We start from the raw sequence: 22,088 nt of genomic DNA on the forward strand, positions 1-22,088 counted from the left end.
TTTCAAACATAAAACATTGTGTCAAATGCTTATTAATTTATTCACAAGTGCCTGATATACATACAGAGTGATGTCGCAATGGCAATCAGAAAAAGGAGAAGCGATCATAAGACTATTACTGTCCTCTTGAACAGATAAGCCTTCATATAATTTACATTAAAATGATTTTATCTCGTTGAATATGAATGTGTTTCATTAAGATTAGCTTTAAAAAAAGGTGTGTAAACGCCATTCCGCTGAGATAGGGAGCGTTTTTCATTGTGATGTGTCAATACTCTTCATCAGTGACTGAGTGGGAGTGTTGTCCGAAGAAATAAAACGCCTCCGGCAGACATTTTTGTTTACAATTTATTGCGTCAGAGACACTGCCAGGCACAGAGCCCACTGTCTATACGAGTCTGTGACCAGTCAATCACTGCTGGGTCAGCAAGGGTCCCAGCTGTCCACATGACGTAGTGTACTAAACAAGCTACCATATGGAGCCGAGAAGCATGCCGGTATATGAAGTCCAAGAGTTAATGTATTCAGAATTAACAGAATGAAAATATGAACGCATTAATATTCCCTGAAGCATTCAGTGTTGCTTGTATATTAGAGAGCAGCTTTGTCTAATCTCAGCTTTACATGGAGTCAGAGAGCGAGCTGAATGTACTTACGACTCACGAAAGAAACTACATGTCCCAACGTGACTGACGTGAAAACAATTTACCCCACGATTGGTTGCGTTCAAGTTGCCTTCACCTCGTTGGGTTTTACCTAACGACTTGAAATGTGTAGGTAGAACTTGTCGTATTCTTGCGTGTCTGGTGAAAATACCGAAAAAGAAGACCAATATATCTTTATTGGTGATTGTTTTTACATTTTATACCTCTCATATATATGTATCTACCTTGAGTTTAGATGTATATAGATTGTGGATAAGTCTTCATGGGTAAAATCATTGATGAATAAATCTGTCGACTAAATTCGCCATTTAAGCGTCATTTATTTGACTTATTTTATCGTATGAGTGGCTGTAAAGCAAATCAGACATATTTAAGCGTATTTCCCCCACTTTATTGCCGCTCCGAACTCTGAATTGTACCATTTCCGACAGTCAGTTAAAGCAGCATTTGCCCACCACCAGCAGCAGTAGCAGCAGCCATCCGCATCAAACAGACTTCATTCAGTGAGTGGCCGCTCCGTGGAGAACAACAGGCTACCTCCCGCTGTCCTGTGTGAGTATTACAGCCTTCCGTACCTCCAGCCTTTCCTAGAAGTTATGTCAGATAATATTTGTCGTCGAGGCCGACACTTATTGTGGCTGTTTCACAAATGTCTCGTGCTGAATCCGGCTTTTATTTCTTTTCAAAGTCATGAATGAGACGTTTGCGGACAGCGTGCTCTTTTGTTCTCTTGGTATATTTGTCGTTTTTGACAAAGGGAAGCTGGGTGTAATGTACCCGCTGCGACAGTTTGCCACCAATGCGACTGTTTATTCGTGTTATTTTTGTTTTTCGGTGGGATATTATCAGGTGTTTAGCAATTTCGAGCAGTTTAATCCAGGCTGGACATATGACCGTACAGCCAGAAGTGAAAAAGGTTAGGTTTTGTAGGTATATAAATGTGTCCACTTTGGAAGTAGCAACCTTTTTTTTTTTTTTTTTTTGATATTTGCTAATGTTTTAATTACCTGTTTCTACATTTCTTTCTTTTTTTTCTAGGATGCTGCACAGCTATGGGACAAAGGAAACAAAAAACCTTATGAATCAAGGCTGCTATCTAACAAAGAGCCATAAAATCAATATCAACGTGAGATCATAAACTAGGGACACATTGTAAAAACAGCACCTTTTTGTTATTGGCCCTGCTTTTTAAAAAAATATTTTAAGGTATTTGTTGTAAACAAAAAATCTATGTCACTCCATAGACATTTTCAAGTGTTGAAGGAAGGTGATGTTCGTCTGTATTCAGTCTAGATACCACTATCACTTGTGCCTTGTGAGGCACTGATGTTGAGTACTGAGAGGCTTCTTGTGACAGAGCAGAGTTGCTGTAAATAGCTATGTGGAATAAAGAATGCACATAACTCGAGGGGTCCAGTCCGTCCCAGTCCTCCTGGCAGGGCAGCCTTCGCTCCAGCACCCAGCTCTGCAGCAGCTCCACGGCGTCCTCATGTGGCACTACTGACGGACAGGAGTCCACGGAAGCCACATCTCCAGTTGCACCATGACTTCATCGGACAATGACGAAATGGGGAGCGACCTGTCTGAGTCTCTGGAGATCCACGAGCTCCAGGACCAGTACATGGACCCTGAAAACTGCTTCAAGTCCAAAAGCTTACCCATTCTGAATGGACCCTGTCGCCTGGACCGAAAGGCCGCCGAGCCTCCGCTGGTCAACACCACCCACACCTGCGTGGCCGTGGAGGAGAGCAGCGAGCTCCAGCCCAAAACCCCAGACTCCAGCCAGGCTGAGTCTCCCTCCTCCAGGACAGACTTCTCCCCCTCTGCCTCCAGCATGGTGGGGCTCAGCAGCTCGTTACCTGTGGAGGGCCACAGGGCCGCTGGCTCTGGGGGTAAAAAGCTTGGTTTCTCTCTCACCCGCCTTATCCGCATCCCAGCCAGGAAGTATGTGCGGGTCATCCTTAGAGACTCCCGCTGCTTCCTGTTCTGCATGTGCTACCTGACCTTCATTCAGTCCCTGATGGTTTCGGGCTACCTGAGCAGTGTCATCACCACCATCGAGAAGCGTTACAGTCTGCGCAGCTCTGAGTCCGGCCTGCTGGTCAGCTGCTTCGACATCGGCAGCTTGCTGGTGGTGGTCTTCATCTCCTACTTCGGCGGCAGAGGTCAGAGGCCGCGCTGGCTGGCTGTGGGTGGTGTGGTCATTGCTGTAGGGGCAGCGTTGTTTTCCCTGCCCCACTTCATCTCACCACCTTACCAGATCCAGGAGATGAACTCCTCAGCAGGCCACGAAGGCCTCTGCCAGAGCGGAAACGGCAGCGGGCGCGAGCTGCTCGACGTGGCATCGTGCCCTCGCGACCAGGAGGGCAACGAGCACAACCTGTATGTGACTCTGTTCATCTGCGCTCAGATCCTGGTGGGCATGGGGTCGACGCCAATCTACACCCTGGGGCCCACCTACCTGGACGACAATGTGAAGAAGGAAAATGCATCTCTCTACCTGGGTAAGACAATCCAGATGTGCTAGTAGCTGAATGGGAGGCTAGATTAATGGCATGTGTAACCACTGTGAAACATTTTATTTTCCTTGTTTATGACCCACATTTACTAAAAGTAAAGGAATTATGTTGCAGTTAGGTGGCTGCTTTTTCAAATTGGCCGGTTTCACTAGTCTTGCTCCACAGCTCTGGCGTGTGACTGCATTAGTGGTCTCTAACACAATCAGTGTCAAGTATCCCAGCTGATTTTGTTTCCTTCAGAAATGGATTAGATGTTCACATTTTGATGGCCTTAGAGGATGGCTTGGGTCTTGCTGATGTTTACCGGGAAGGGTATGTGCATGGACCGGGGTGAGTTCAACAATGCACTCATGCCCTCGCCAACCCATGTCCTTTTGATTTAATCTTCACGGCATGCAACCTCTGCACCACACCGAGGTAAATACAGAGACTGCAAAGTCAACCTTGGAGCACATGAGAGGAGTGTGGGATGAGAAGCAGAACTGGGTTGCTTATGATTAATGGTCCTGTACTCTGTGTGTGTGTGTGTGTGTGTGTGTGTGTGTGTGTGTGTGTGTGTGTGTGTGTGTGTTTGCGCGCGCATGCACGTGCAAGATAGTACTGCTGTATCCTCAGGCTTGTGTATGTGTGTGTGTGTGTGTGCTCTCACATTTAACCAGAAAAGACGAGTTTCTGTTGCGTTAGCAGATTGTCACTTGTATTCCAAGTTATTCGTACATTTCTGCGCAGGTATCCTGTGATTTGTCGGATATGCTGGGGCTTTGCTGCCCTTAATAGTTTTGCTCAGAATGATTGACTGTACACAATAGCACATACTCTACGTAAGTCATAGAAGAGTGCATGATTGCAGAAATAATCCCCCTGTCTGTGCTGTAGATGGGTTATTAGGACATGGGGCACCCCTCAGTCTGGTGCACTGTTTTACACAGATGGTCACAGTCTGACTGACCAGTGTGTAGGGCTGCAAATAATGATTATGTTCATTACTTAATCTATTGGTTATATTTTGAGAAATTGTTTACACTGTAAATGGCCTTCAGAGATTCACAAAGACAAGGACAGTGTCTTCAATTTGCTTGTTTTGCCCAGCTAACAGTCCAAAATGATCCACTCTGCAGTCAACGTTTGCATTATATCTTGATAAATAACCTCAACCATTAATCCATTGGAAGTATCATCGATTTAACTTTTGGTTGATCTGCTAACAGATTAACGGACTAATTCTTGTTGTGTGAGTTGTGTGCGGGCTTTCGTCCGTCTGTCTGTCTGTGTGTCTTCATGAAAACACGACGAAAACAGCGCTGAGATGGCTGCGCAGCATTAGCGTGATCGCAACATTACGCAGCCTATGGAGCACATTGGCTGGAGTCCTTTCGCTGCCTGCTCCGCTGCCCTCGAGACCCGGTATTGATCACATCCCTGCGTCGCAGGGAGCCACTGCAGCATAGCTATTGAAAAACAACCTCAAACACAGACTCGCCGTGCCCTCACCTTGGCAAGCACTCCAGAGCGAATGCATCAGGGCTCGTAAGGCTCATTGAGTCCTCACAGTCAAGACATCCTCCTCGCGCAGATATCCGTCAAAAGCAGCACTTGCTCCGGTGACCTTGATGGCTATTTCCAGAGGACTCGCGGAGCGATAAACTGTTTCGCGCCAGGAAAGCATTGTTTGGGTAAACGAGAGACATGCTCTGACATGTCAGAGGGAGCAGATAAGCGGTGGGAAGATGTTCTTGATTTGTGTTTCAGATACTCACAATAACCATGGTAACCGGCTGGCCTTCGGTTCCTCTGTCTCGGTCGGTTTTTATCTGTGACATTCTCTGAGGCATGTTTCAGGTATTTGGTGCATGAATCAGCCACAGGTGAACGAGTCCAGGTGGTGCTGCCTTGAATAGAATCCACCCTCAGACATAAAATATCCTTTTCACCTTTTCCAAGCTCAGAAAAACACATTGTAGGGCAAGTGTGAGGATGAACATTGAAATGTTCTCCCTGCACGTAGGAAAATAGAGTACCGTTGAAGCCATTTCCACGTTTTCCCAATGTAGGCTACGCACATCTAGAGGAGGCTTCCCCCACGTTTACCTTGAGGTGGTTTTCTCCCCAAACCCATTAATGTGAAACCCCATCGCAATTTACACTGGCTCAGAGGGGAGGAGTCGCTCGCGTTTGTAGGACAGCAGGGTTTGCACTGTGCGGTACTTGTGGTGCCCTTGGAGGGAAAGCGAGTGTGTGTGTGTCTTTTTGTCAGGATTTATCCTTGTGTATGCATGCATACACAGCAGGGCAATCCCACTGACCTGTTGCCCCATTTCCCAGCTCTGGCTCTGCATCACTATGGTAATATAACGGGCATGGCATTTGAACTTTTACTCTACTTTCTGAGGAAACGGTGAAATCAGGGTACAGCTAATTTGGCTTTGTAGCTCTCTCTTCTTTTTTGGGGAGTTTGTGTTTTTATAGTACTCCTCTAGAGAGAATATAAAGACAAGAACTGCCGGCTTGAGTGTGGAAGTAGCCACCGTGTGCACATTTCTGCCTCTTTCCTCAGGCTTTTCCCTCTTTCTGCTCTGACAGATTTACAGCACCCCATTCTTGGCGTCACTATGGTGAACGTCCGGCCCCTCTCTGAGGAGGTGCTCCATCTTGTGTGAAGGTAGCTCGTTGCACTCGGCGAGGGTTCTGTTCAACTGGAAGCGAACCTGTTTGAAACGCTGCCCGGCTTTTGTTCTTGTTTGTTGTCGCTGCTGTTTCTGAACGTCTCCAATCTGTCATCATCTTTGTCTGATTTGGCAGCATAATGAGCCGCAGAGCCAAATGATCAATAATCTAGATTCTCCTCATTGAATTGTTGATCCATTCCAAGCTTTGGACAGCGGCCGTGTTTGCTGCTTATGAGAGGGGCCAGGGGGGTTTTTCCCCCCACTGATGGCCTCTGTGATTTACAAGCTAATGATGCTGAGAAGCTGTTATTGATGTGGGACGAATGGAGAGGTCAGCTCTGATTAGATTGGCGTCTGTGTGTCCACAAATCCTTTCAGTCACGCAAGAAATTGAAAGTTTAAGTCAGAGTGAGCACATTAGTAGGGAAAGCCCACATCAACTGTAATTATGACCCTTTGTTTATGCACTATTGCGCCAGTGGAAGAGGTCCAGTCCGTCCCCTGGCAATTAGCCAAATAGCCTGTAATTCATAGTTCACCCGTTCTCCAATACCATCCTTTCTGCTCTGTGGGGCCACCATCAAACTGCTGCCTCACAGGCTGCTCATTCCCTGGAGCCGACAGCAGCGCACCGGTCGGACTACGGCAGGTGACTCCAGAGATGTCGGGCAATCACTAAGATTGTCTGTTAAACGGAAGAGACGCCACTGAGGTTTCTTCTCTTTGGCCAACTGTTGTATTGAGTCTCAAACTGATTAGTTTTGTTTGCTTCCCGGGATCCTGAAGGGAGTCATTTGTTGCGATAAGGAGTCTTTCATTGGTGGTTGAACTGTGGGTTTTGAGTTGAGCACTGACTGCCTCCTTGTTTGAAGTCTGAGGGTGTTTTCAAGTTAAGTATGTAATTGTTATGAGTTTTTTAAAATCAGTATTTATATAATAGGCTAATTAGGCCTAAATAAATAGTCTCGTCCCAACAGTGTCTGCTTAGAGAAATTCTGGCCCTTAGACAGATGTAGTTGAGGAACGTTGGTCTAGGCTCGGAGCCTCTTTGCATATAAATGTATGTGTGTATCCAGGCTACATGCAGGATAAGGTTAATTGATTCCTCCTGGCCTCATGGCCTCCTCATTAACTGTTTTTCAGTGCAGATGGCTCTGAAACTAAAGCCCCTTTCACACATGTAATGTGTCCCTGAAATGTTCAGGAACATTTCCTGCATGGGCTCATGTGTGAACGGGAGCAGGGATCGATATTCAGGGAAATCTGTACTTTTCCGCCTCAAGGCTTAGAGACACTTCAGATGCCAGTGCGGCTGTGTCGCGTACAAAAGCAGTAACATTGCAGGGACGGGCAGGAAAAAGGTTATGTCAGTGTGATGAAAGACGCCTTCACTTGGAGTGAGCGAACTGATCACAAGACTCCGCTCACGACCTATGTGAATCTGTGACTACAGTTTGTAGATCACAAACATTTCTTGCCTTGTAAACTTGTTGAATATTGAATTCATTACAAGAGCACCAGACAGTTTTGTTCTTCTGCTGAGTTTTGTGGTGGTAGACATCCATGAGCCTTGCAGTACCACCATCTGCTGGGCTGTCGCTTGCCCCCTCTCTTCTGAACTTCATGCATGAAAAGGTGCAAGATGGAAATCACTCGCGGGGATCCCAGTAATCCACCAGGAACTATGTGTGAGAAAGGGCTGGTGTGTGTGTTATTGGTGCTCATCTATTATTAATGTTTTGTTTGAAAAACCAAGGACGTCTGACGTAGCCCCGGCCTGACACAGTGGGACTGTAGAGGCCTGTTTATTTGCTAAAGAGGAGGAGGAAAAGAGGTGGTGCCCGGTTTAGGAAGAGAGGAGCTCCAACACCCTGCAGGGACAGCTTGAACACTGGTCCTGTCTGCACTCCCTGATACATACAGACACACACTCTCATGCTCACATAAGCACAAGGGGTGTGTTCCCTGCTCTCTCCCCCTGACAAATTTAGAAAGAACAGTTGCTCTCAGTCTCTCTCCCGACTTGTGTTTTGTGTAATATCTGTCCCCACCGATCAGAGGAAAATGGAGTAAACAGTTATTTTACGGTCAAACCTCACTGTGCTTTTGTTTTTTGTGACTGAGGATTATCAATCAAGGCCCTTTATCTGTTCGCTCATTCAATTTCATTAAATTGTGTGCCCTGCTCTGCTTAGCAGCCAAAGCAAATCCAGATTGTGCACACACACAGAGAAAGCAAACGCACACGTCCCCAGAGTATCTGGCCCTCTCCCCGTCACTCTCCGTCCGTCCCGGCCGACAGATCACATTTCAGGATTGGTTAGGGTACACGTTTGGCCCCGTCAGAGCCTGGCACACATATAGAGAGGAGCCCGCTCCTGTTTCATCACTGTCCCTTTGGCTTGTTCTCAAGGAGGTTTTAAATATCTCATCCACCCTCCCCTCAGTCCTGCTGGACACACAGGCCCTCAGGGTTACTCAGCAGCAGGCGACCTTTTTAGACTACCAGGCTGCCAGCACTGACTACTACTACTACTGCAACCCCCCTGTGACCCGCTGACCCCTCTGAGGCCCGTCCGATGCCACTGACTGCTCTGTCTGGGCTTCATAATCTTCATTCTGTTGTTTTTCTCTCCCACCACCTTCTGCACAGACAATTTTCTCTTTAATCAGTGCGCAGGAAGAGTAGGAGTTGATGGAATAAGCCAGAGACGGTTCAGGCAAGTGTGGGAGTCAGTTTGTTTCCAGAGGCAGGGGTCTCAACCACAACAAGTGCAGCGCGGTCATCGCTCAGCCTCATTGCCCGATGACTTCTGGCCGTTTTTCAGTGTTGTGGCCGTGTTGTTTTGACAGTGTGGGAAGGTTCCTGGGGAAATGCCACAAGAGTTTTTTTGTGATCGCAGGAACGCTGAGAAACCTTTTGTGTGAAGCTATGCGGGAAAGAAATGGACATTTTTTTTCTTTGTTCTTGCTGGCCCTTTGGTCCATGTTGTTCCTCCAAATCCTCCTTGATCCCTGGCTCGGGTTAAAATTGAATAATGCTCAAAATAGCTTTTGAAGTGGTTTGTCACTGCGCAGAAACGCTGTAGGGGATTGTTCCTTCTCAGACATTTTGGGACATTTACACAGAAATCGGCTTGGAAAACAGAATATCATTCAGATTTTCAGACTGATTAATGCACGGCTGAGTGGTTTATACGTGGGGCCAGATGTTACATCATAACTGCAAAAAGCTCAGGACGCCAGACACTTCCACCCCCACAAATCCTAATTATTTAACACCTTGAGGGATTTCATGATTACCTGAACAGCGTCTGTCAATTTGGAGAATTAATCTGTTTCACATCCAACTGATAGCACATCTTAATGCGACATCTGTACTTGCAAACGGGGTCACACAGGGCTGAATAATATGCAAAAAAATAATCATAATGTTTTGATGATCATAGTGGTAATGGTAGCTGGGCTCTGTACTAAACAAGCACACTCCCTTACATCTGGAGAAGCCCAGACGTCTCTGTAGCACCACGGTGCTTAATTTATAATGCCATGATGTGACACATTTCACCTTCATTCACCTCAAAGCTTGCAGTTTTGGTAATATTTCAATGAATTGTTCAGCCCCACCGTCACATCTGATTCTTCCCTGAAAATGTTTTATGACCAGTAACAATAAAAACAAGAGGCCACTTGACTTCAGAGGCCTTTTGCCTTTTCATCTCTGGTGCCTGAAAGCACTCAGAAACCTGCCGCCTCCCTGTGTATTTTCTCTGATTAAGATAATCACCACTGTGAATAGAAACATGTCCTTCCTCTGTTTGTTTTGTCTAGTCAGGAAATGAGCTGTGGTCAATAATTACCAGATGTACCAGATGTTTTATCTGCTTCCATGGGGTACTGTATGTCCTGTGATGCCTATCAGCACACAGGGTACAGTTGCTATCAAGCACCGGCTTCCCTAAAAAGACCAAACCTCTTGCCTGAGCTTCGTTGGGATTCGACTTATCTGACCTGCGCCAGCGCTCTCTCAATCAAATCGTTACATATGCTGAACAGAGACAGCCTGTGCATCCATGTCAAGCTGAGTCACATTCCCCTCGGTCCCTCATGTGCGTCTTATCTGCTCAGCTCAGTCCGCCCTCCAAGTTGATTCAGTCCTCAGGGTGTAGTCAGGAGGGTTGTTTTGCTGTAGAGATGAAAAAAATCTTCCTCCGTTCGAGTGTTATGCCCTCAGAGTAGTGGACCGGCCATTGTTCTCCTTGACCCCCGTGCTGCAAAGATGGAGATGAGGGCGAGAGGCCTGCTGGAGGGGAAATGTGTTAATGGCATTTACATAAGTGTAAGAACATGTGGAGCACAAAAGCCGCGGTATCTGTGAACAAAGATCTATTCTTCACAAATATGTGGATAATGTCAGCAAACACTGATCTCCATGTGAACATCCAAACAGATTTTCAGTATAGAGCAACATTGGTGAGAAAATGAAAGCACTTTGTTTACAATATGTGTTAATTTATCGATTTATTTTTACACACTGGGCATCCTCTTTAGATTTTCTCCACTTAGATTGTCGTTTGTCCCTTGCTGACCTTCAGCTGTTATTCTACTGTGCTGGCTTCACATAGTAGACCCATGTGTTGAGCCTCCTCGAGGGGCAGCAGCCCACTCTGAGGGAGATGGATGGCACTAAACGTTTTCTGACCTCACCCTGTGGGATCACTGCAGCGCAGCCCCACACATACACACACAGATGTGCTGAAAAATAATGCACTAAGACCAAAAATGCGGTCCGACAGGCGTACAGACCGGGGCGAATTTCGCTGTGCACATTCATCCGTCTGCCTTAGCGGCTCTGCCAGGCTCTGTTATGCCACTAAATGTAGCGTTAAGCTGGTTGTGCATTATATAACGCAGGCTAATAGGCTAACGTGTAACCGTGATACAGCTCATTGGAGAGACAGTGTTTTGACAAGAGTCGTCCTATGATGTTAGTGAAGTTTGCTCATTGTTGTGGGATGTTCGGGGGAAAAAGGCCACCTAACAGCTTAAGAACAGCAGGATTCTTTTAACCAAACACTTCATAATAATTTCCCAAAGCTTGCTACTCTAATGCAAATTTTTTCCCAGGTTTTTGTTCATCTAGCTGTGCGTTTTACATTTTGGGGGTGGGGGGACTGGTTGTTGTTAGACCGTTTAGGGACGTGAATGGTGAGAGCAGCTGTTAAGAGCTGGCAGGGCACTTGCACAGGGGGTGTGCAAGGGGTGCACATACACTGTGTGTGTGCACCTGCAGTTGGGGGTGGGTGAGGTTTGGGGCTTTGGGGGTTGTGTTTGCAGGAGGCAGGGTTTTGTGTTGCAGATTGTACACTTCTTACAAGCATCCTCGTGGTATTTGTGCCTGTGTGACGAGACTGCAGAGAAGTGTGACCCATCAACATCAAGACGGGCTTCATGCACTCCTGTAGCAGCGTGTAGGAGGCAACTCTGCTGCACAACAGCGCTTCTTCTCTCACCTGATGTGAATGAAAGCAGCTGTGTAGTCTAGTAATTATATTCTCGTATATATCGCAGATTCATGGTTAAGATGACATAAGCGTAGCTGCTTATTCATTTGTTCAGCCTCTTGTCAGTCCATCCAAATTTCTCGCTGTTGCCAACTGGAACTCATGCAGGACACAGATTTTTAAAAAACACGCCTGCAGGCATCAAGTGGTAAATATGACTGAGAGTATGCCTTCATATCCTGGTATGTTTCCTTGAAGACAAGGCGTGAGCTGATGTAGACTATCAGAAATGGTGCCTTGCGCGCAAACGTTTTCCCTGTTGTTTGAGCGAGATCTGCAGATTTGCAAAGCATTCTTTCTTGTTTACTTTCCTCTTGAGGAGTAGCCGGTGCAGAAATTGGAAAGGGGGAGGAGAAACTGATGAATCGGCCAAATTCTTTGGCCAGTTGGAGACGAGGGAGGGTACAGCTCTTAGATTCGCTGTGCCACGTCTGTCAGTGAGAGGGGCTGAAAAGCTGCTGCTGAAAGCTTGTGGCAAACTTACACCTAAGCCCCTCGTACTCGCTACTATAATGTGGTTATACCCCCGGCCCAGATGCCCCCTTCATGGCTGTTCATCAGCTCAAAGATTATCTGCCACCCTCTCAAATGCCGGAGCATTATCTATGCAGACAAAGACGCAGAGTGGACAGGTTTGGTGTGTTTGACGCTGCATTTGGGAGCACTCCACTAGTGTGTGTGTGTGTGTGTGTTTTAGAAAGAAGAAGTGAAAGGGGGTAATGTAAGGGTTTCCTCAGGTTGGCTGGATGGTGTATAGTTTCCATCAGAGTTATAGGCATAATAACTGCATATGTCAGTTAATGGAGGTGAATGCCCAGTCTTCCTCCCCACAATGACTCTGTTTGACAAAGCTGTAAAATTACAGTGTGGTCAATCCTCACCTAGAAAAGCCTTTATAAACCATAATAGTATCACTCATCTCACATATTTGAAGACTAACCCTAATCTACAATAGCAGGTTGTTGAAGAGAGAAGAGAAGAGAAGCATGTGCATCACGTTTTGTAGGAACATACAGACCTGAACTTGTCTGAAGAGGAGCTTTCTGCTTAAGACTGTTCAGTTAACCAGTCTATAAACAGTCCAGGATGAACTAAAACTTGTGCAGGTCCTCAAATTAAAGTTGGGATGCTGTGCAAAAAAAAAAAAAAAATCTAAATGTGATAATTTGCTAATATTTCTTGATCACAAACAGTTCTGTTTTTATTTATGTTTTACGCAGCATCCCACCTTTTCGGGAATCGAGGATGTAAAAGGAAGGGGAGTAAAGGTCGCCAAGAAAGATGAATTTAGAGGAGAATCCACAGAAGATGATGGATTGGACAATTAAGTGGAGAGCAAAAGGATTCGCCCTATGTGGCAGCGTGTGAAAGACATCCGAGAAATCTTCGGAAGTGAAGTAATATGAAAGAGAGGAGGCACAAAGGAATTATCACATTTCTCTTAGGCTGTGCCTCTGAATGACATCCCATCACTAAACCAGTTAGAGAGAAGTGTGTTGGTTTGATTGGCTTGTCTCAACGGGAGATTGTGAAGAAGAGAGAGTGAAATAGGTTTCCAACTATCTAATAAATAACGCTTTATAACGCTGGCTGGCATAGATGGTGAGAAATCCTTTCCTTTCCACCAAACTCTTGACTGACAACAAAGTTGGATTGCTTTGTGCTCGGCACTCACAGAAAATACCTTTTGTGACTGCTGCTGAAAACAGAATTTAATATGACGGTAACATCAAAAGTGAATCATCACTCACTCGTATCAACAGTCTTCAGTGGTTCGTGTTTATGAAATAACAAGTGCAGCTGCGCACAGGGCTGCTTGCCACAGGCTTTATCAGGTTTGCCTTACAATAGACTTTCAACAATAAACGAGCCTCAGTTGAGTTTACAACCACATCAATCAGAGAGGAGTGCCTTCAGTTTACAGCAGCTGTGTCGTTGGGCAAAAAGGTTTCAATTTTAATGTCCATCCCAAAAGCCTATGCGCCATACAGTCTAAGTGTGTAGACATATATTAAAATATGTACAAAAAATATACAAAAAGAACAAGTGGAACACAAAATCCAACAAAAACAGTGTTTCATTCAACATAAACCACCAAAGTTTTAAAAACGGAACCTCACCCTATCAAATCTGATTTGATTTGTTCCCCAAACTCTTCAAAGACTTGAAACCTTTTGTCCCAAACAGACAGATTTTCTGACAGTGATGGATTTAGAGGCCCTCTCACATGTTTCAGTGCAGCACAGAAGCGTGAGCAGCTGAGGACCGGCCCGATGTGCATCGCCGGCTGGGTTCTCCTGCCGTCACCATTCTCCTCGTTCATTTTTGCGACTTAACCATTTACATTTCTTTGCGTTCAGCAGAACTCCCCCAGCCCCTTAACTGTATTCTGGTGGACATCGTCACAAGCAGATTTGTGCTCTTTTGCTGTCTTTGCAAGTCCAGAAGCCTTAGGCCAGCATCAGAATCAGCAGAAAATGGTCGTTTGGTGTCAGAGTCAAGACCCGTGACCCCTCTGAGGCTCGCAAAAGTTGCATTGCAAAAGATGTGGGTCCATCAGGAAAGCCTTGCATGCTAGAAACTAAGGTGATGGAGGTCACTGCTGCATCATTTTCCTTCTTTCTGGACTGAATTATGCCCGGATGTCCTGAAGCCTGTGCCATAGCCTCACTCCTGCAGCTGGAGCGCAGCTAGAAATAGAGATTCACTTTACTCTCATTTTCTAAATATTTGATTTGAGCAAAGTGAGCTTGAGGGACCCCTGCAAGGAAAGTATAACAGCTTGCATGAAAATTTTATTACAGGGTATTGTTTGGGCTTTTCCTGCACTGTGACAAAGATTTAGGCATTACTATCCTGCAGTGAGGAGCAGAAGAGGACACTGTTTCTTACACTGTCAAAAAGCACTCCGGTGGGGAAAGCAAGGTGGATTTATGAACTGGATCTTCATCTGCCCTTACTGTGTCTGACCTCTGCACCGTCAATCATGCGCCAAACCACCACATGACCTGCATCTGGATCAAAGACAAGGTCACAGGGTCAGAGTTTGCTGTAGAGAAAAATACCGTATCTGGGGGAAGGGATTGGAGAGGCAGATCTAAGATGCTGATCAGGTTCTTCGCGCCCCTTGTGACCAGTCATGTCTTTGCTTAAGGGGCTTATAACAGTAATGCCTGGAGGTGAAATGGTACAAAAGCCTGATGGGTGGCTTTGGAAGTTGATTTCCAAGTGAGACGGGCTTTGATGTTGATTTTTGTGTGGTTCCAAGAAATCACGTCTGGCTGATAAAGTCCTGACTCGGTCTGTACCAGCCTGCACTGACTGCACCCCACGATCAAAGTTCTTTTCTGAGCTTGATCCATTAAAATATTCTACAAGGCGTGAGCTGAACTTCATACTGATCTTAGCCTTTTACCACCCACTGCTCTGCCTGCGGGATGCCACCAGTGTGTGTAGATCCATTGACTGCTAGTGCTATTAAATGTTACACAGTGCCACATACATGTGAGTAGAGTGGATTTTCAGCTGTTAAAACCTAAATGATGTTACTTTCAATGAAGCTGGTTGTCCAACAGTGAAGTAAATGCTCGAAAATTTTTATGTCCAGCTTCATTTAGCAGCATTAAAGGAGCAACCAACCAAACCAAGCCAAACCATATTACAGTTAAAGGGACCAGGTTTTTCCAGAATAGAAAAATATTTAGTTTTTTGCAGTGTCACATTCATGCTGTTTGCTGCTAATTGGATGCACAAATGTGCAGTGGCATATTTACGGACCTGCTGAGGCTCACTCTGTTTGGGTGCCCAGACAGACTGGTATCGCCACTGCAAACATAAATCTGCACGTTATTATCACAGCGACTATCTGCCCGCTTAACACATGGCGGAAAATGGCTTCTCGACCTGATTGTATCCTATTGGAGCTGCGCAGCTGCCGTTTTTGTCTGGTTTTCATGAGTCTGTGTCTATTTTTGTACAGTACGTACTTAAGTGGTATTCAGATTTACTTGTTTGTGAGCTTGTGTGAGGGTGGCTGACTGGAAGGCACTGGCAGGATCTGGATTATAATTCCACATTACCAATCCCACCCATCTAATCACTCCTCTCATTCCAGCAGGCCACTATAATGCCTGCATGTATGTGTTTCTCTGCTCACGCCTGAATATCTGACTTAGAGAGAATTAGTGTACGTGGTTTATCTCTCTGACTTGATGGATCACATTCTTTACCTCCACCTCCACCTGTACCTCTGCTTTAACTCTCCCTGCCCTCTTGTTCTGTTGATGAACCCTCACATCCTCTCTCCTGATTTCCATCTTATTCCCTCCTTGAGTTTTCTTATTCTATAGGAAGCAGTGCCACAGAAGCACATATAGACCTTATTTTCCATTATTCACCTGACGCTTAATGCAGGAACATGCACAGTCATGCAAAGACGGCTCCTCTTCCAAGGCTATGAGCGATTGCGACTCGGATCCCAAAGAAGTCGGGGCACTTTGTAAAACATAAATAAAACAGAATGGCCTCATTTGCTAATCCTTTTTGACATTTATTCAATTAAAAACAGTACAAAGACAGTATATTTAATGTTTTACCTCAGTGACTTCATTGATTTTTGAAGTGCTTATTCTGAATCTGATGCCAGCAACACATTTCAGACAAGTTGGGACAGGGGCAGCAGAAGGCTTACAGTATCTGTTGTTCACATCTGCTTTGGACTGCATAAAAAGCTTCTCACTGAGTTCATTAATTCCCTGCCAGCACCTGAAGGCAGCAGGACGGATATGTTGATGCATCTGCAGCTTCTGATTTGAGATGCTCCGTTCCATTATGCACGGCCATCCGCTGTGTTTACCTTCATTAAGTCACATGCAAATGACGCCAGGCCTCTACACAATATTAATCCACACACACTTCTACACACACACACACACACACACACACACACAGCAGGCCGGTCAGTGTTCTGCCTGTTTATGCGAGAAACATCAGATCACTGGAACTCATTAATCCTGTGTGTCACAGCTTCCGTTCCAAAAAGTCATTTCAGTTTTCTTATTGAAATGCAATACAGTACAGTAGAGTAATGAATACGACCTGCTTCAAACTAAGTCTTCATTTTCTGTTTCAATCGAAATTTGTTGTTGGAAAAACCCAACACCATCTCCCCGCGGGTTCAGAACATGATGCAACATTAAAGAGAGGATCACCGCTCTGTTTGCTTTCCACAGCAGATGGGCTTAGAGAAAACACGCCGTTTGATATATAGCATTGCGTTCTGTTTGTGTGTGTGTGTCTCGTCTACATAACTCATGTATGCTAATGCAGTTTGTCCCACTGCCGTTACTCTGTGTGTGTGTGTGTGTGTGTGTGTGTGTGTGTGTGTGTGTGTGTGTGTGTGTGTGTGTGTGTGTGTGTGTGTGTGTGTGTGTGTGTGTGTGTGTGTGTGTGTGTGTGTGTGTGTGTGTGTGTGTGTGTGTGTGTGTGTGTGTGTGTGAGAGAGAGGCCACAGTCCCCGTGCATGCCCTCTGGGTACAACTGTAAGGGTAGGACTTGTAAGAAGACACTGCTATGTCAGCAAGTCGCCATGACAATGCCGTCGTTCCCCTTTTTCATTGTCTTTTTCCTCCTCTTGTCTCTCGGCTGGGGGAAGGTCACATGACTGAATTGATCCCCATAGCACAGGGATACATAGTGCTGTCCCTCTCTTTTCGTTCCCTCTCCCAGCAGCAGCAGCAGCTGCATTGATCATCTATCATACAGCTTTCACCTGCAGCTCCACTTTCCAAAGAGCGTCACTGAGCTGGACTGAACTGTGCAGCATATCAGAATTCTGAGGTGCGGGCTGTCATCAAGTAGATGTTATTAAAAAAAGCAGAGTAGCTCATTTAGTTTTGTTTCGTGTCATGCAGCAGGTGTCTCAGGTCAGAGTGAATAGGTAATGTGCGACGCATAATGCTCCATAAATCAACATGACACGGCTCTTGAGTAATGTGGAGAAGACGATGTGATTGCATCCTTCAGAGATTAGACAGCTCCGGCGTTACGCGCTGAATACAAATCCAAGGCTGCTGAGTTTCTGCTGCCTGCCATCCATTCCTGGTCTTGTTTTGGAGGCTGAGCTTTGTAGGCTAATAGCCAGGTGGAGCGCTACATAATTCAGTTTCCAGCCAGAGAGCGGGGACAGATTACAGAGGGAGGCTCATACCTCAGCAGCCTTTATTGCAGGAGAGAGAAACAAGTGAGACTTACTGCACATGGCCTGCATGTAAACATCAACACACATTGCAGTCAGTTTCATGCGATATAAACCACAGATCGTTCTTCCGTTCTGTGAATTGTAGCCTCAACCTTTTAACCCTGCGGCGTTTTGACAAGGCAGTCCAAGTCCCGTCCTCTTATTTTGTCCACGTAATTAAATCAAATCATTAATCTGTGGTAATGAGTTTGGCCACCGGAGAGCTGCTTCATCGGGTGCAACGTGCTTCCTCATCAGGTCCACGGAGCGCTCTCCTCCTTCCTTCACCGCCGCTCTGGCTGTGTCTCAAGGGTGAGGGGTGAGGAGAACAGAAGGTCAGGAGAGGCTGAGTGGGGGAGGGGAGGGGGGAACACTGCAGACACCATTTTATTGTTATGCCTGAAATTCCATTCACAGCCAAGGAAACCGTGGAAGCAGCTGGGTGCCGTATATCCCAGAATTCTTTGCATTTCTTGCAGAAGCTGCAATCTTTCAGGGAAGGCAGGTTGCAAGTTGAGCTGTCCGACATTTAAAAATGTGCTGTCAAGGATGCAAATAGTCATTTAAACAGGAAGTCCAGCAAATGAAGATGTATTCAACAATATTGACCAATGATTGAAGTCATTTATTGAACCAGGAAGCACCATTTCTCCTCCATCTTGAACTGAATTTTGAAGTCTTTCACTATTTTCTGGAATTAATCGTAAATATAAAGCGATCAGTTGCAGCCCTGTGTGGCTGCAGAGGGTGGGCCAGAACAGAAACACCTTAAGATGCAACGCTGGAGTTCGCCAGCGATAATTTCACCAATTCAAAGGCATCGGCAGCCACCTGGGCTTTTACCATCTTGCAATCATGCTTCTAATTCACACCTCTCCTGCTCTTTGCTGCCATTCTCCTCTTCCTGCTTCACCCTCATTCATTCTACGAGCTGTGAATGAGTCAGTGCCGCTCATGAATGCAGAGGGTCGGGAGGAGCACAGCTCTTACACAGTGTGGGGGAGGCAGAGTGGAGACAACAGAGCAACGCTGGTCCCTGAAGGTTAGATGTGAGGGGATGTTGCTGAGCAAGCTTTATCACTCTGTTACACAGCAGGATCAGTCACCACAGACTGCAGCCCAGCTCCTCTCCTCTGTTTCTTTATGTTCCATCACTCTCGCTCCCGCTCTCAGATGCTACTCTTGTTTCTTCATTCCTCACCTTTTGTCTGTGTCTCTGCTTTCTCTCCCTGCCGCACTGAAGTTATCTGTTTTTATTTCCTTCTGTATCCCACTATATTGCCTTTCTCTTTCCGGATTGTTGTACCACCGTGTCCATCCATCTCAAACACTGGAGCTGAAACACTAAAGTGGGGTCAATGGTGCACTATAAAGCTCTCTAACCTTCACTCTTAGTCCTGATGCACCTCCTCTGCCACGTGTCCATGTGCATGCATGTTCATGTGCATATTTAAGATGCAGGGAGAGTCTGACCTTGGCTGACGTTAGTCATGATGTTTTTTGCTGCTTGAGGAGTTCTTTACATTGCTCACGTGTGTGTTTGCTTTCTGCAGGCCTGTGCGATAAACACATTCTCAAACCTCATTAATATCATGTTGCTGATGCTTGATTCTGCCTGTAATATGTTAACTTCCATGCTCTGTGACTTCATCCTCAATTTCTATCTGTTCATGCATGTCTAATGCATATAACAAAGTCAGCGCGAAATTACCACAACATATTGAAAGTCAGGCCGGACGGTCACGTAGATGGTTGAAATGCTGACGCTGTATAACTCAAGAGTGGAAAGCCAATCGCTGCAATTGAGAGCTCCTAATCCATTACCTCCACACGTGTAGAAAGCAATATGAGGCCTATAATGCATTGTCCTTCACGTGCTGCTGGTAAAGGTCTATTGCGTAATCGTATTGAGTAAAGTGAGCCTGTGGTGCACCAGTGCATTCTGCATTGGCATGCACCCCCTGCACTCCACTGGTGTATGCCAGTGCAGCATGTGTGTTTGTGTGTGATGGAGTGCTGCTGCTGTGCCAGAGGCACTCTGCCCTGGCTGCCCTTCAGCCCAGCCGCAGCCCTCCAATCCCTTCATCCCCAAATACCCCGGCTCAGTGCCAAGCAGGCAGGGTTAGGGCAACGAGTCAGGCACGGTTTATGACCCCCTCTGTCCTCCAATCGTGCAGAACACTGTTAAAGTGATGGATGGAGTGGCAGGGCAAGCGCTCACACAATCACCCAAGGGGGATGAAATATGGCTGCCCCTGCCAGGGTGCCCGAGAGCTGGGAGGATGGAGACTGGAGGGCAACCAGAGACCATACTTAGTGCTCAACCCTTTGCCTGACCAGTGAACGGCTGGGTGCACCCTTGTGTCTGGCTCAAGCCAGAGTGTGTTTCAGTGATGGTGTGTTATATTTGGGGCACAGGAAGGGTCAGCAGTCTGCAAGGTGAGGTGATGCCAATAAATAATCGATGGACTTTTCTTTATGCCCCACTCCACTGCAGAAATATCCATCTTTACTTGTCGTTTAGTCTTATTCAGGCTTTAAATCCTGTTTTGTTTAAAGCAAATCCATTATTAACAGCTCAAAGCTACAGGATTGCCTTCAGATTGTCCAAATTTACATTTCATTTTGTACAATCGGGCTGGTCTGAAGTTCAGTCAAGAGGCAAGAGATTTGAATCTGCAATCTACAAAATGATGTGCACTCAGTCCCTAAGGTCTCGGCAGCATTATAACAAGCCTTTATTATTGCGGACTATGTTCTGTACTTTATAAATTGGTGTTATTTTGCTGTACCAGAAAAGCTTGATTCACTGTCTTTTGTGAGACATTTTTAATTTCAGGATGGAGATGATAAGATAAGACCTCTTGCTGTCCTTGCCAACTATAATTAATTGTTTATTGTCTCCGTGCGGTAATTTATCCAGTTACATTGTGTAACGGTTTGACTGCCGCAGTGAATTGACTCTCCAGCCAGCAGGATATGAGAAATTGCACGGTGAAAGGAGCAAAAAAGATGAAATATGATATGCGAGCGGGAAAGAGAAAAAGAGGCAGGAGAAGCGAAAGAGGGACAGATGCAAGCTTTCGGTGTTTAGAGCAGTGATTCATGCCTGCTCATATAGATTTATAGGAATGAAATTGCCACAGACCTTGAGGCCTCACGCAGCGCACTTACACGTGTTTTATATATATATTTTAAAACGTATACGCTGTGAATGACTGCTACCTTTTCTCTCTCACATGCACATAGTGTCTGTTTGCAGACACTGGCATTAAATCACCAGCGTCTTTGGAGCCAAAGGACCTGACCATTGTTGCCTTGCATTTTGTTTTCATATGTGTAAGCATCTGTGTGTGCGTGTATGTGTGTGTCTGCTTTAGGCTGATAAGAGGATTTGTTGGAGGGCGTTTTGTTCTGTAAGTGGCGTTTTCCTGTCTTTCTCTTTTCCCCAATAGTTTTTGTTTAAGGAAGCCATGATTTAATTAAGTCTAGATAAGCATTTGGGCTTTGGGACACACTGTTGGAACCACACTGCAGGAGTTAACATGCAAATTTTTGCTCTGTTAGCCGCGTCCAGCCTGGAGATGATGGCCAAAAGTGCTCAAAGTGTTGGGATGAACATGTGAGAGCGGTGAAAGATGCGAGCCTCTTGGGATGTAGGAACGCTGTATGCGAATGTTGGCGGGGCAGATGAAACATTTGGGGAAACAGACTGGGATGATATGGCTTCTGAGCTTCCATTCTGACAAAAACAAAACTTTGTGTGATGGAGGAGAGGGGTGTGTGTCTTTGTGTGTGTGTGTGTGTGCACGTGCATTTGTTATGTAATCTGGCAGAGAGGAGGTGTTCCTCTGGTCTCAGGGGAGAGATTAGACATTTGAGTGTTGCTCTGCACACACACCACACCTGCTCCTAAAAATGGACACGTGTGCACGAACACACACGCGTTACTTGCAGTTTTGAGCTTTTGTGACATTTTTAAAAATTGCTTCTGCTGCTTATCGTTCCACCTAAACCGGATTCTTAAATTGGCGTTTGAGAGGCACAAATAGAGGAACAGGAGCATTTCGCTTGGCGTCTGCTTGTGGGTGAGAATTTTGTCATTTTAATGCACATTCGGAAACACACAGCCGTCATAAAAAAGCTAATCCCTCCGTTCAGACACACACACACACACACACACACACACACACACACGCACACACCCTCTCACACCAGCAGCAGTGTTCCAGGTGTAATTATAGAAAGTTTTGCCCCCTGATTACAGCTGGTAAATGGCTTTTACGCACGTCTCTGCTGCACATCCGCAGGAGGTTTTTCCACTTGTCCAACTAAGGTTATCTAAGTTTAATGAGTTTTTTCCTTCCTGCGGCAAAGTGATGGAGTGTGATTGGTTCACCTCAGTTACGGTCTGAGCGCCCCAGAGGGTTAATGTT

The 22,088-nt window shown here is 45.8% G+C and overlaps 1 protein-coding gene across 1 annotated transcript in view; it reads left to right on the plus strand.

Annotated features, from left to right (window-relative positions):
* Positions 1–1,162: 1,162 nt before the first annotated feature.
* The window catches only part of slco5a1 (solute carrier organic anion transporter family member 5A1), a 38,710-nt gene continuing 17,784 nt past the window's right edge, over positions 1,163–22,088 (plus strand). Inside the window, exons 1-2 of the mRNA XM_070985660.1 lie at positions 1,163–1,217; positions 1,704–3,169. Coding sequence (XP_070841761.1) covers positions 2,209–3,169 — 961 coding nt within the window. The 5' untranslated portion in view covers positions 1,163–1,217; positions 1,704–2,208. The remainder of the gene's footprint in view (positions 1,218–1,703; positions 3,170–22,088) is intronic.

Source organism: Chaetodon trifascialis, chromosome 18 (assembly GCF_039877785.1).
Source record: "Chaetodon trifascialis isolate fChaTrf1 chromosome 18, fChaTrf1.hap1, whole genome shotgun sequence".
Classification (NCBI taxonomy): domain Eukaryota; kingdom Metazoa; phylum Chordata; class Actinopteri; order Chaetodontiformes; family Chaetodontidae; genus Chaetodon; species Chaetodon trifascialis.